General features: G+C 38.2%; 1 protein-coding gene across 4 annotated transcripts in view; it reads left to right on the forward strand.

Moving 5' to 3' along the window:
- DMD (dystrophin) overlaps positions 1 to 14,231 on the forward strand; it is a 2,041,544-nt gene that overhangs the window by 1,325,312 nt on the left and 702,001 nt on the right. For all 4 annotated transcript variants that reach the window (XM_087871305.1, XM_087871306.1, XM_087871307.1 and 1 more), the window contains one exon: positions 939 to 1,141. In XM_087871305.1, coding sequence (XP_087727431.1) covers positions 939 to 1,141 — 203 coding nt within the window. The remainder of the gene's footprint in view (positions 1 to 938; positions 1,142 to 14,231) is intronic.

Genomic DNA, 14,231 nt, shown 5'->3' on the forward strand with positions numbered 1-14,231 from the left:
CCTCAATTTTAGTTTAAAACCCTCCTGATGAGTTGGGCCAGTCTTTTACCAAATACATTTTCCCCTGTTTTTCTGAGGTGCAGCCCATCCCTTGCCAAGAGTCCTTCTTTTAGGTAATGTAGTCCATGCTGCAGGAAACCAAAGTTTTCTTGGCAACACCAACCCTTTAGCCAGTGGTTTATTTCTAGGATTTTTTTTTCCCTCAATGGGTGTTGACCTTTTGTTGGGAGTAATGATGAGAACACTACTTATGCTCCTAGCTCCTTAACTTTATTGCCTAGTTCAATAATGGCTAACCTTTTGCTGTCACATGCCAAGGAGAGCACAAGGGGGTCATGCACATGTGTGCCCACACCCATAATGCAATGCCCCCCATGCCACGCACCCATGCATGTACACATGACCACCCCACGCTCCCCCTGCACATGCATGTGTGACCCCCCTGTGCCCCCCCTGCCCCCACGCAAGTGTGCACACACCCCTGCACTCCTGCACATGTGCATGTGACACCCCCCCCACTGCCAATTTTGGGCCTGGCAGGCCTCTCTGAAGCCTCCTGGGACCAAAAAGAGGCAATGGGCCGGTCACACTGCTCCCCCACACTCCCCCCACCCCTGCACGTGTGCATGAGACCCCCTCACGCCTCCTCACATGCACATGAGAATCCCTGTGCATGCTTGCGCATCTCCCGCATGCACCTCGCCCCCAAGCCAGAGTCCAAAAAATCAGCTGGCTAGTGGGAGGTGCACGTGCATGCACGGTGGAGCTGAGCTGGGTGACGGCTCGCATGCCCACGGAGAGGGCTCCATGTGCCATGTGCTCCATGAGGGCAGTTGAAATAAATAATAATGGAAAAATGATTTCCATTACAAAAAAATGTATTAACACACTTTCCTCTTGTCAGTAACTTCTTAACCAAACTGTTACTGTGGTTACAGAAACTCTAGTATCCAAGGAAACTACCATCTCCAAACAAGAAATGCCATCATCTTTGCTTCTAGAGGTACCAGCCCTGGTTGATTTCAATAAGGCATGGGCAGATCTCAATGACTGGCTTTCTCTGTTGGATCGAGTAATACAATCCCATATAGTTACCGTCAGTGATCGTGATGAAATCAATGACATGATCATCAAACAAAAGGTATGTAAAATATTTAGACACTGATTTTTCTATGTATTAGCACAAATAGCTACAATAACATGTCTATAAATGTAAAAAAATTAAAATCTTTTGAATTAATTTTTTAGCAAACCTGTTTTAAATAGAAGTCTGATTTGTTTTTTTTTTTCACACTACTGTTTAAATATTTGCAGAGTATAAATTAAAAAAAAATATCACAATCTACATATTGTTTCTAGTGGAACAATTTTCCTTTATATTTGGATTTCATGCCAAATTATCTTCAGAAACTATATATAAATTGAACAGTAAATAATGCATACAAATTATTCTTTGCCTTTGTATGTTGGAATATCTTTTTTGAAAAGTTACAGTTCTATTATTAAAAATACTTTCAACCCCCCTTTTTAAAAAGAGCATTCCATTAAGAAGTGTTCTGTTAGCAAATAAGACTAGTTATCTTTGTAAAACAGAAAAAATATAGAATTTATATCTCTACTGTAAAATTAATAAAATAATTTATTTAATAATTTATTTAAAAATAATTACTTTTTCCAAATCTAATGCTATTCAGTATAAAAGCTACAGTTTTAATGATCACAACTTCCTAAAGTTTTAGCACTTTTTTTATTATATGGTGCTTTGTTTTGGCTTTTTTGTTTTTGTTTTGTTATGCTATGCAACACTGTTATTTTTTCTAGTGTAAAACATTCAGTGCAAAATATTTGAAAATGTTTTCTCTATGTAACTGTAGAACAAAAGAAGATTACATATTTAAATAAGAGCAATGAAAAAAGCAACTTTATTGAATTTTTAAAAAAAAGTTAAAATGCAAAGAGGGGGGAAAATGGAAAGTGGGGGAAAAACAAAATTCCTGTGCAAAAGGAAAAGAGGAAAAGGTTATAGAAAAGAGTAAGTTCCCACTTTGTTTCATACAGATGCAAGAATATGACAGAATAAGCCTTTGAACAGGAGTATACCATAGCATACTGTACTTCTGTAATCAGATACAGTTCTGGTCATTAAATCCAAAGGTTAAAATTTCATTTTTTTCAGTTTCAAGCAAATAATCCAAAAGAGGTTTCCAAGAAGAAACAAAGTTAGGTGGGGTTTTTTTCATCAGTGGTAAATTTTGCCATTTCTGCCAACTGCGTTATCTTAATTGCTATGAAAATTGTGACTATTTTAGTAATATCTTACATTTGCCATAAGGATTTCAATAGTTAATTTTCCCCCAATATTATTGTGTTTCAGTTAATATCACTTCACTCCCCTTCCTGTTAAAGATAACAGTGTGTATGTTTGTGTGCTCTAAGTGACGGCTTAGAGTTAGAGCTCTTATGCTTAAAATTTAAGTTTTTGTAAATGATGGCTATTGATATGTACTCTTCCTATATGGTTTCTAGTTAGGTTCTTCCTACCTATGATTAGATTGGGTTTTTTTTAATGTTAATCTAAAAAGTTACCCCTTATTTAAAACATATGAGAGCATATGAATTCTAAGTGCATTGCTGATCTGTTGAATCTATTGCATGAAGGTTTGTTTCTTTCATCTGTGGAACTAACTTAATATACTTTTTTTTTTTACCAAATGGAATGGCTTTTTTCTCTTATACTGTCCATTTTAAAGATGATAATAATAATAATAATAATAATAATAATAATAATAATAATAATAATAATAATAATAATAATAATAATAATAATAATAATAATTTTATTTCTATACCGCCCTTCTCCCGAAGGACTCAGGGCGGTGTACAGCCTGTTTAAAAACACAAACAAAACAACAATATAAAATTTAAAATAATTAAATAAAGTGGCTCAGATTTAAAACCCCAATAAATTTAAATATCCCAATTTAAAAACTATTGTGTTGTTAGTCCGGAATAATAGGGTCTTCAGTGCGCAGCGAAACGCCCGGAGGTCGGAGATCTTACGAATTTCCGGGGGCAGTTCGTTCCACAGGGATGGGGCTCCCACAGAGAAGGCCCTCCCCCTGGGCGCTGCCAGTCGACATAACTTGGTTGACGGCACCCTGAGGAGACCCTCCCTGTGGGAACGGACTGGTCGGTGGGAGGCTATTGGTGGCAGAAGACGGTCTCGGAGGTACCCGGGTCCTATGCCATGGAGTGCTTTAAAGGTGGTAACTAACACCTTGAATCGCACCCGGAAGACCACTGGGAGCCAGTGCAGCTCGCGCAGGAGGGGTGTCACATGGGCACAACGAGTTGCGCCCATAACCATCCGCGCGGCCGCATTCTGGACCAGTTGGAGCCTCCGAGTGCTCTTCAAGGGGAGCCCCATGTAGAGAGCATTACAATAGTCCAACCGGGAAGTAACAAGGGCATGAGTGACCGTGCGTAGGGCGTCCCGATCCAGAAAGGGCTGCAACTGGTGAATCAGGCGAACCTGATAAAAGGCCCCCCTGGCCACGGCCGTCATATGCTCTTCTAAAGACAGCCGTGCATCCAGAAGGACACCCAGATTGCGAGCCCTCTCTGTGGGGGGCAGAGATTCACCCCCAATAGTTAGCGATGGCACCTGCTGACTATATCGGGGCGTCGGAAGCCATAGCCACTCGGTCTTGGAGGGGTTGAGTCTGAGCAAGTTCTTCCCCATCCAGATCCGCACGGCCTCCAGGCAGCGAGACAACACATCAAGGGCATCATTGGGGTGGTCTGGGGTGGAGATGTACAGCTGAGTATCATCAGCGTACAGATGGCACTTCACCCCAAAACCACGGATGATCTCACCCAGCGGCTTCACATAAATATTGAACAGGAGGGGCGAGAGGACTGACCCTTGCGGCACCCCCCATGTGAGACGCCTCGAGGTCGACCTCTGTCCCCCTGCCAACACAAACTGCGAGCGGTCGGAGAGGAAGGAGGAGAACCACCACAAAACGGTGCCCCCTATTCCTAACCCCCTCAACCGCTGCAGCATGATACCATGGTCGATGGTATCAAAAGCCGCTGAGAGATCTAATAGGACTAGGACAGAGGAGCAACCCCTGTCCCGAGCCCTCCAGAGATCATCCACCAACGCGACCAATGCCGTTTCTGTGCTGTACCCCCGCCTGAAGCCCGACTGGTACGGGTCTAGATAGATAGCTTCATCCAGGTGTCGGGAAAGTTGTCGTGCCACCACGCTCTCAACAACCTTCGCCACAAAACGAAGGTTGGAGACTGGACGATAGTTAGCTAATTCAGCCGGGTCCAGGGAAGGCTTCTTGAGGAGGGGCCTCACCACCGCCTCTTTCAAGGCGGCAGGAAAGGCACCCTCACTCAGAGAAGCACCTATAATCCCCTGGAGCCAGCCTCGTGTAACCTCCCGGGAGGCCAGTACCAACCAGGAGGGGCACGGGTCCAATAAACACGTGGCGGCACTAATCTTACCCAGAACTCTGTCCACATCCTCGGGAGTCACAGGATCAAACTCCTCCCAGATAACATTCTCAAGACCTGCCCCGGTCTCCTCCCGTGGACTCATCCAATCGGAGTTCAAGCCATCCCGAATCCGAGCGACTTTATCATGCAGGAATTGCACAAAATCCTCAGCACGACCCTGCAAGGGATCTTCCCGTACTCCCCCCCGAAGAAGGGAGTGGGTCACCCTAAACAGGGCAGCTGGGCGGTTCTCTGCAGATGCAATAAGAGCGGAAAAATGGTTAGATTTTGCCTCTTTTATCGCCACTAGGTAGGTCTTGATATAAGACCTCACCTGTGTCCGGTCAGAATCGGATTGACTAGTCCTCCAAATGCTCTCTAGGCGTCTTTTCCAACGCTTCATCTCTCTCAGCTCCTCAGAGAACCAAGGAGCTAATTGAGATCGGCATCGGGTCAGAGGCCGCAAAGGCACGACGCGGTCCAAAGCTCCAGCGGCCGCCCTTTCCCAGGCGGCCACCAGTTCTTCAGTCGAGTCGTGTGTTAGAGTCTCAGGAAACGGCCCAAGCTCCGTCAGGAACCTTTCGGGATCCATCAGGCGCCTGGGACGGAACCATCTGGTTGGTTCCGTCTCCCTGCGGCGGGGGAAAGCGGTAGGAAAGTCTAAGTGAAGGAGCGAATGATCTGTCCATGACAAGGGTTTGATGTCTAGGTCCCCTCTACCAAGATCATTCAACCACTGACCAGAGATAAAAATCAGGTCCAGAGTGTGTCCCCCTATGTGAGTGGGGCCTTGAACTAACTGGGTCAGGTCCAAGGCCGTCATGGAAGCCATGAACTCCCGAGCCACCTCTGACGCCCCACCTGTGGATGGGAGGTTGAAATCCCCCATGACAATAAGTCTGGGGGTATCGACCGCCACCCCGGCAATGATGTCGAGTAGCTCGGGCAGGGTTGCTGCCATGTGGCAGGGAGCCAGGTACGTAGTCAGCAGACCCATCTGCACCCCACGGCCCCACTTCACACAAAGGGACTCACATCCGGCTATCTGAGGAACAGTGGTCTCCCTCGGATAAAGACTCTCCCTAATGATCACCGCCACTCCCCCACCCCTCCCCTGGGCCCTTGGCTGATGAAATGCACGGAAACCTGGCGGGCACATCTCTACGAGGGGGACCCCCCCCTCTTGGCCCAACCAGGTCTCCGTAATACCTGCCAGGTCTGCACCCCCCTCCGAAATAAGATCACAGATGAGGGAGGCCTTATTAACCACTGACCTGGCATTACATAACATCAGCCGCAGACCCTGGGCATGAGGCTCTATACAACCCAGGACACGAGTCACGCATTGGGGGCCGGAGTGCGCAATCACTCGGAGACAGCGTGTGCGCACCCCCGACACTTGATATGACCCCCTGCGCCCGTCATACCTGCCCCTCCCACTCATGATTTCAATTACACAGCCCTTTCTATCGTCCCCCTGCCCCCTGGTTAAATTTCCTTTCGCGACCCCTCTGCTGCAGCTAATTAACCCATCATCCCGTGCAGTCGCTATCTGGACCCCCCCAGGTCCACTTTTACAACCCCCTCCCTCCCTCCCGGGTCCCCTTAAAATTTTCCTTAAAAATTTAGCTAAAAAACCCCTCAGCCCCCTCTTTGCTGCATGCCATCTCTCGGGGTCCCAAAGCCCGTCATCAAGATAGGCCCTCGATAACGTGGAGGGCCAGGCCTGCGAGAGGGGGGAGTATGAACATGCATATTGCTATGATTATTTATGTGTTCATATAATTTCTTACTTTTTGCACATTTTCCACATTTAAATATGGCTATTTCTGAAGTACATGGCATTCATTATGTAGAATGAATATTTAAGTTCCTAAAATAATACCTTCCTTGCATAAATATATTGTTAAAATCTAACTTAAATATGAGAAAATGATCTTTGTTTTTAAAACAAATTTCTCACTAGGAACTGATTAATAAAACTAGAACCTCTTCCCATGTAAGGTGAAAAGACACATGACCTAATTATTATGCTGGCAGGAAGAGAAAGCAAATGTTATACATAAAAGAAGGCCTTATTTTATAAAAATAAATTATACAAAGTTATAAATAATCTAGTTTTGTAAAGCTTATATGTTAATCTTTCCCTGATGTTAGCTACTATGAAATTCTTTTTAAAATATGTCACAAACATAGTCAGAAATGCTGTTTGATATATTTTGCTGATTAATTCCTGTTCCCATTTGATAATTACATTGGGTGCAATATGTAAAACAGGAAGTATCAGATCTAAAATTAATTGCTGAGAGCTGTAAACTCTGTTTTGCATCTTTGTAGTTTTGCTGATTTTTTCCCCAATTATTGTATATATAAAAGTAGATTTTTTAAATTGTAATTTTAAAATTATAAATATTATGAATTACAATAGCAGTTCCACTAACATTTAATTTTTTTTCTTAATCCAAAATATGATGAAGGGAAAAACTTTAATGTTCAGATTTTTTATTTTAAAGATTCTTTTAATTATCTTGATTTTTGTCTTTTCATGTTATTATAAACATTATCTTATTCCATTTTCCTTTTTCTCATCACTGCCCACTCATTCAGAGAGTAGAATATGGTGTGAATTTGGTTACAATTATATGGCCTTTATGGTTCAAATAAGATAAGAAAATAATGCAAGAAAGCAATGAGAGAAAAATATGTCGTCTTTATGAGCATATGGGAGAAAAGAGAAAGGAAACATTGTCAGGCCTGGAAGCCATCTTTTGCCTTGTGCCTTTAGGCCTGCCCCATTTAATACTGTGGGAAACTGGGAGGGAGGATTGTATGGGGCAGGGGAGATCTATAGTCATAATAACATTCCTTTCTCAGAGAGTCAAGGACATCTTACCCTGCACCTGAAGAGGTGTGACTGGGAAGCATCTTCAGATGGGATGGTGCTTTGATTGGACCATGTGATGGAAATGTGAGTGCTGGGCAGGGACCTGGACTTTCCTTTGGGTGGGGAAAAATAGGAAGCTTTCAGATTCGGGTTTTCCTAGATGTGCCAGTATGACATCTCCAATAAAATGGAACTTTGAGAAACTTCAAGCCTCGGTGTCTTCTTTCATTGGAAGTGTTAATTGGAACCCTGACATTCACATCTCTTGCCAATGTAATAAGCCTTTATTTAATTATTTATTTTTGTATATCTCCATTATCATATACAGTACTGTGCAAAAGTGTTAGGCAGTTGTGCAAAAATGCTGTAAATTAAGAATGCTTTCAGAAATAGAAGCATTAATAGATTATTTTTTATTAATTAACAAAATGGAACATAAATGAAAAGAAGAAGGGCGGCATATAAATCAAACCAACCAACAAATAAATAAATAAATAAATAAATAAATAAATAAATAAATAAATAAATAAATAAATAAATAAATAAATAAAAGAAATCTAAATCAAATAAATATTTGGTGTGAAAACATTTGAAAACAGCATCAATTCTTACACTTTTTTGTAGGAATTTTGTAGGATTAGAGTCAGATGTATGATTAACTAATTATATCACGCAGGCTCATCAATTTCATTTTTTTATTGGTTTTAGCACAACAACACAACACAACATACAAAACACAAACACATGATACGTGTTTCTTTTTAAATATCAGTTTCATTCCTCTTACTTTCTACTATATACATTCCCCATTTTCCCCATCCTTTATTATCATTATCTTTATCATCCCTTTATTTTTAATTTTCTTCATTTACAATATTTTGCACATTTGTCACCTTCTTCTCTCCATTGTTTATTCACATTTAATTTCCCTAATCTCGAGCCAATCATACCACTTAGTCCATACTTGATAATATTCAGAATCTTCCTTTTCTTTTATTTCTTTCGTTAATTTATCCATCTCCGCACAGTCCAGGATTTTCTTAATTATTTCTTCCTCTGTTGTGATCTTTTCACTTTTCCAGGACTGTGCATAGACTATTCTTGCCACTGTAATTATATGCAGAATCAAATATCTGATTTCTTTACTATAAATTCTGTTCAATATCCCCAGTAAAAATGTTTCTGGTTTCCAATCCACATTATAGCCAATTATCTCTTCTATCCAATTTCTAATTTTAATCCAATATTTTTTTCACATTGGGACATGTCTACCAGAGATGATAATATGTTCCGGGGACTTTTTTACATTTCCAACAATTTGGAGAATTGTTCAGAGACATTTTAGCAAGTCGTACTGGTGTGAAGTGCCATCTGCAGAACATTTTTAATTGGTTTTCCTTGAATGCCATTGAAAGAGTCAATTTAATATTTATTTCCCATAATTTTTCCCATTTCTCCAATTCTATATTGTAGCCAACATTTTTGGCCCATCTAATCATGGTATCTTTAACTACCTCTTCTTTCATTTTATACCTCAGTAGATATTGGTATATATTACTAATTAATTTTATCTCTGTTCCATGAATAATTTTATCTAATTCTTGCGGCTCATTTCGTATTTCATATATCTTCTTATCTCTTACAAATTTAGATTGCACTTGTGTAAATGTCCACCAATCCATCACCCTACCAATTTCTTGTTCCAATTCTTGTTTCATTTTCAAATCTCCTTGATCATTTACCAATTCCTTATATCTAATTATCTTATTTTTCTCCAATAAATTTGGGTATATCAATGCTTCTGTTGGTGATAACCACATTGGGATTCTAGTATAGTGTTTTTGTTTTGTTTTTTTCCAAATCTGTAGCAATGCATTCCTGATCAAATGTGTTTGAAAATATTTATGTCATTTATATTTCTCATCTCACAGGAATGCATGCCACCCTGCTTGCAGGTCATGGCCTTCTATTGTTAGGATTCTGTTATTTTTCAGCTCCATCCAATCTTTTAACCATACTAAACTCTCCGCTTGGTGATAAATTTCCCATTCTGGTAACGCCAATCCCCCTCTATCCTTTGTGTCTTGAAAAAGTTTTAATTTAATCCTGGGTTTTTTCCCTTGCCATATAAATTTGGAAATTAATTTATTTAATTCTTGAAAAAATGTTTTCCCTAGTTTTAATGGTATCACTTGGAACAGAAATAAAATTCTCGGCAATATATTCATTTTTATTGTTGCGGCCCTCCCTAGAAATGAGATTTGTAATTTTTCCCAATTTCCTAAGTCTTTTTTTATTTGGTGTATCAATTTATCGTAGTTGTCCTCCTTAATTGAGGAGCATTTCGCTGTAAGCCAAATTCCCAGATATTTAATTTTCTTAGTTATCTTCATTTTTATTTTGTCCTCCAATTCCTTTTCCTGACCCTTTGTAAGATTTTTTTGTTATTAATTTTGACTTATTCTTATTGAATTTGGCTACTTCACCAAATTCTTCTATCTTTTGTATCAATTTAGAACCTGTTTCTAATGGAGCTTCCAAAATAAATACCATGTCATTGGCAAATGCTTGAGTCTTGTATTCTTCCTTCCTAATTTTTAAGCCCCTTATTTCCTGATCTTCCCTAATTTTCGTTAGAAGAATTTCAAGTAATAAAATAAATAGAAGAGGAGAAAGGGGACACCCTTGCCTAACCCCTTTTGTAATATCATTTTTTTCTGTCAACCCCTCATTTATAACTACCCTGGCTGTTTGTTTGGAATATATTTTCCCCACCATTTTTTCAAATCTTTCCCCCAATTCCATATAATTTAATTGTGTTATAGTGAAGTTCCAATTCAAATTGTCAAAGGCCTTTTGGGCATCAAGAAAACCAGTGCCGCTTGCTTTTCCAGATGACTTTCATAATATTCAAGAACATTCATTATTATCCTCATATTAATTTGCCACCCTGTCAGAAAACCATTTTGGTCCGAATGTATATAATTATTCAAAGAAATTTTTACTCTCTCCACTATTAATTGTTGCAGATGTTTTATAATCTGTGTTCAGCAAAGAAATTAGCCTACAGTTTTGAATTTGTTATATATCCGTACCTTCTTTGGGTATGAGGGTAATGATGAACAAATTTTTACTCTCTCCACTATTATTGTTGCAAATGTTTATAATCTGTGTTCAGCAAAGAAATTGGCCTATAGTTTTGAATTTGTTGTATATCCATGCCTTCTTTGGGTATGAGGGTAATGATTGCCTCTGTCCAGGTTGCCGGAATTTTTGCTATTTCTATTACCTCATTATAACTCTCCAACATTATCCATTGTAGTACCTCTTGTGTATTTTTATATAACTCAATCGGAATCCCATCCGGGCCTGGTACTTTATTGTTCTTTTGTTTCTTCAGGGCTATTTCAAATTCATTTATTGTTATTGGTCTATTTAACGTTTCTCTTTGTTCCTCAGAAATTTTTTTCATTTTGGCTTCTATATATTGTTTAACTTTCCCATCTGCTATGTCTTCCTGCTTGTAAAGCTTTGTAGAGAAGCTTTGTATTATTTCCTTTTTTTCTTCTCTCCTATACTTTTCATCTTGTAACTGTTGTATTATTCTCTTTCCTTTTTCTTTTCTTAATTTATATGCTAGCCATCGGCCTGTTTTATTCGCATTCTCAAAATAATTTGGTTTTGCTATCCTCATTTTCTGTGCTATTTCTTTTTGTGTTATCAAATTAATCTTATGTTTCATAATGTTCCATTTTTTTCTTTATCTTTTTATTTTGTGGATCCTTTTGTACTTCATATTCAATTTTTAAAAATTCTTCCCTCAAGCTTTCTAGTTGCACTCCCTTTTCTTTATTTTTTTTAGAATTACATGCAATGGTCAATCCCTTATATAGGCTTTTGTGGTATCCCACAAGTTTTGTATCGAAGTATCTTCTTTTTTATTTATTTGAAAAAATGTTTTCAACTCCCTCTCTAACATCAGTCTATATTTTTTTATCTTTACATAAATTCTGATTCATTGTCCATTATTTATTTTGTTTTGGGTTTTCCATTTTAATATAATTGGATTGTGATCGGCCCAATCATTTACTCCTATTTCAATTTCTTCTATTTCATTTTGAATTTCTGATGTTGTCCAGGCCATATCGATCCTGGACCACGATTGATGTGGGTATGAATAAAATGTATATTGTTTATGTGTTCTATGTGTCTTTCTCCATAAATCTCGCAGATTGAACTCAAATGCTATATCAAAAAAGGCTCTTGGTAACACACTTTTTTCTTTTTATTTTTTTTACTACTTTTATAGTCTCTCTCAACTTCCACCACCGAATTAAAGTCTCCAATCATACAAATCCTTTCATAGTCCATGTCTACTAATTTCTTGTCTACATTTGTAAAGAATTCTTGTTGATTTTTATTTGGTGCATAAATTACTGTAAATAGCATTTTTTCTGTTCTATCTCCAATTCCACCATCAAAATTCTACCTTCGTTGTCTGCATATCTTAGATTTGATTTGACTTTTTCCTTTACATATATGGCAATACCTCTTTTCTTTTTATCTGCTAAAGTTGTGTATAATGTTCCTAATTTTCTATTTTCTAATAATTTTCTATATTCTCTTTGTATATGGACCTCTTGGAGGCATTATCACTTCAGCTTCCAATTTCCTTAATTTATTAAATATTAATAAATTATTTAGTCCTTTTCTTTGGGATATTTAATCCATTAATATTTACTGAGAAAAGCTTAATTGCTTCTCCCATCTTCTACTTGATCTATCTTTTTGTGTTTCTAGTCTCTCTTGCTTCCTTTCCTTTTGCTCCTTCTCTTTCTACCATTTCTTTTTCTTGTTTCTTTTATAAGTCTTTCTCTATTTCTAATTCTTACGATTTCTCTTCCTCCTGACTTCTAGTCTGTAATTCTTCCCTACTCCCTTGATCATCCTCCTGCACAAAGTGGTGTTCATAAAATTCTTTTGTCTTCTCCTTTGAATCGATCCTATACTTTTTTTCTTTCCATGTCACAAGTAAACCCTCAGGTATCAGCCATCGATACAGTACTTTATATTTAAATAATTGTGTTAAAAATTGATATTGACGTCTTTGATCTCTTATCCTTCTTGGTACCTGTTTCAATACTATGATTTCTTTGCCTCTATATGTTAACGTTTACTCTCTTGTCCTTTTATATACTTCGTCTCTTATTGACTGTTTCGTGAATTTAATGTGTACCTCCCTCGCCAACCTATGTCTTCGTGAGTAGTTTGTTATACTCAATAGGTTTCATCAATATCTCATCTTATTTCCTGTTTATCTTTTCCTAATATCTCCACCACGATTTCTGCCATTTTCTCTCCTAAATCTTCTTCTCTCTCTTCAACAATATTTTGAAATCTAAGGAAATAAGAAGCTTTCTCCATTTCCAAAAATATGATCGATTCGGCCAATGCTCTATTTATTTGCATCAATTTCTGTTCCCACATTTCCATTTGGTTATCAATCTGATCAATTTTTGTTTCCACTTTTTGGATTCTCTGTTCATTTTCTACCATTGTTTGTTGTATATTCCCTATCTTATCATTCATATTTTTTATCTCACTTTTCATTTCCCCAATTTCATCTTTAATTTCTTTGTAGTGTACTCTCATCTCCTCATGGTTATCTGCTATGGCTTCCTGGGTCTTCATCATTGTTTCCTGTATTAATTGTAATGCTATTTGCATACTTTGTCTACTCATTGACTGTTCTGTTTTTTCTTTTCCTAATATAGTCACTATCGATCTTTGACTTGTGGAAGAATCTGTTGGTGTAATGTTTGTGGCTCCTTTTTTGCCTGGTTTAGTTATTGTTGCTATGCTTGACATCTTTATCATCTATGTACATATATGTACAATATCCTTCCAAATTAACATATATCAATATACCAGTATTAGGATTTAAGTTCAAGCTGAGGATTACCTCTACTATACTTTAACAGCAATATTTTCCTGTTTTCTCTCTCACCCTTATATATTATATTTTATGATATTCTTATCACTTGATAACTCTAATTGCAATATTTATAACTGTACAATTTTCTAAATTTCTATTATCACTCTTATTTAACTAAGTATATTTATTATAATACAGTAATATTATTCTTCAGTCAATTCACTTATTCAGTTATATCTCTATACCTTAATTCAATTCATTCTGACCATTTCATTTACATCAATATCTATAACCATTTTCCTTCTTATCACTTATTATCCGTTTGTGTCTGTCTGTTGCAATCTTGCATCAGCCTTCTCTCCAGATTTTCCTTGCCTTCAATATATCCACCACTCCACCAGATGTCTCCTCTTCTTGTCTCATACTTCCACCAATGGAAGTTAATCCCAAGCGTAAGTAAAACAGTTACATCATGTTTTCACCTTAACAACAAATTGGCAAAAAGAGAACTCAATGTATACCTAAACAACAAACTGCTCCCATATGAGGCAACACCAAAATACCTTAGACAGGACTCTGTCTTTTAAAAAGCATATTCAGAATATGGCTGACAAGGTTAACAGCAGAAATAACATTCTACAAAAACTATGAGGAACAACTTGGGGAGCTTCAGCCCCAACTCTTCGATGTGCAGCCCTCGGGCTTTGCTACTCTGCGCACCTGTATGGATAAACAGCTCACATACAGGACTTATTGATGTTCAACTCAACCATACGATGAGGCTAATTACTGGGTGCATAAAATCTACACCTAGTTACTGGCTACCAGTTCTTAGTCACATACTTTCCCCGCACTTACGATGACAAGAAGCTCTCATTCGGGAGTATAGTAAGATCCTGTTAA

Source organism: Pantherophis guttatus, chromosome 5 (assembly GCF_059756535.1).
Source record: "Pantherophis guttatus breed Tessera chromosome 5, ASM5975653v1, whole genome shotgun sequence".
Classification (NCBI taxonomy): domain Eukaryota; kingdom Metazoa; phylum Chordata; class Lepidosauria; order Squamata; family Colubridae; genus Pantherophis; species Pantherophis guttatus.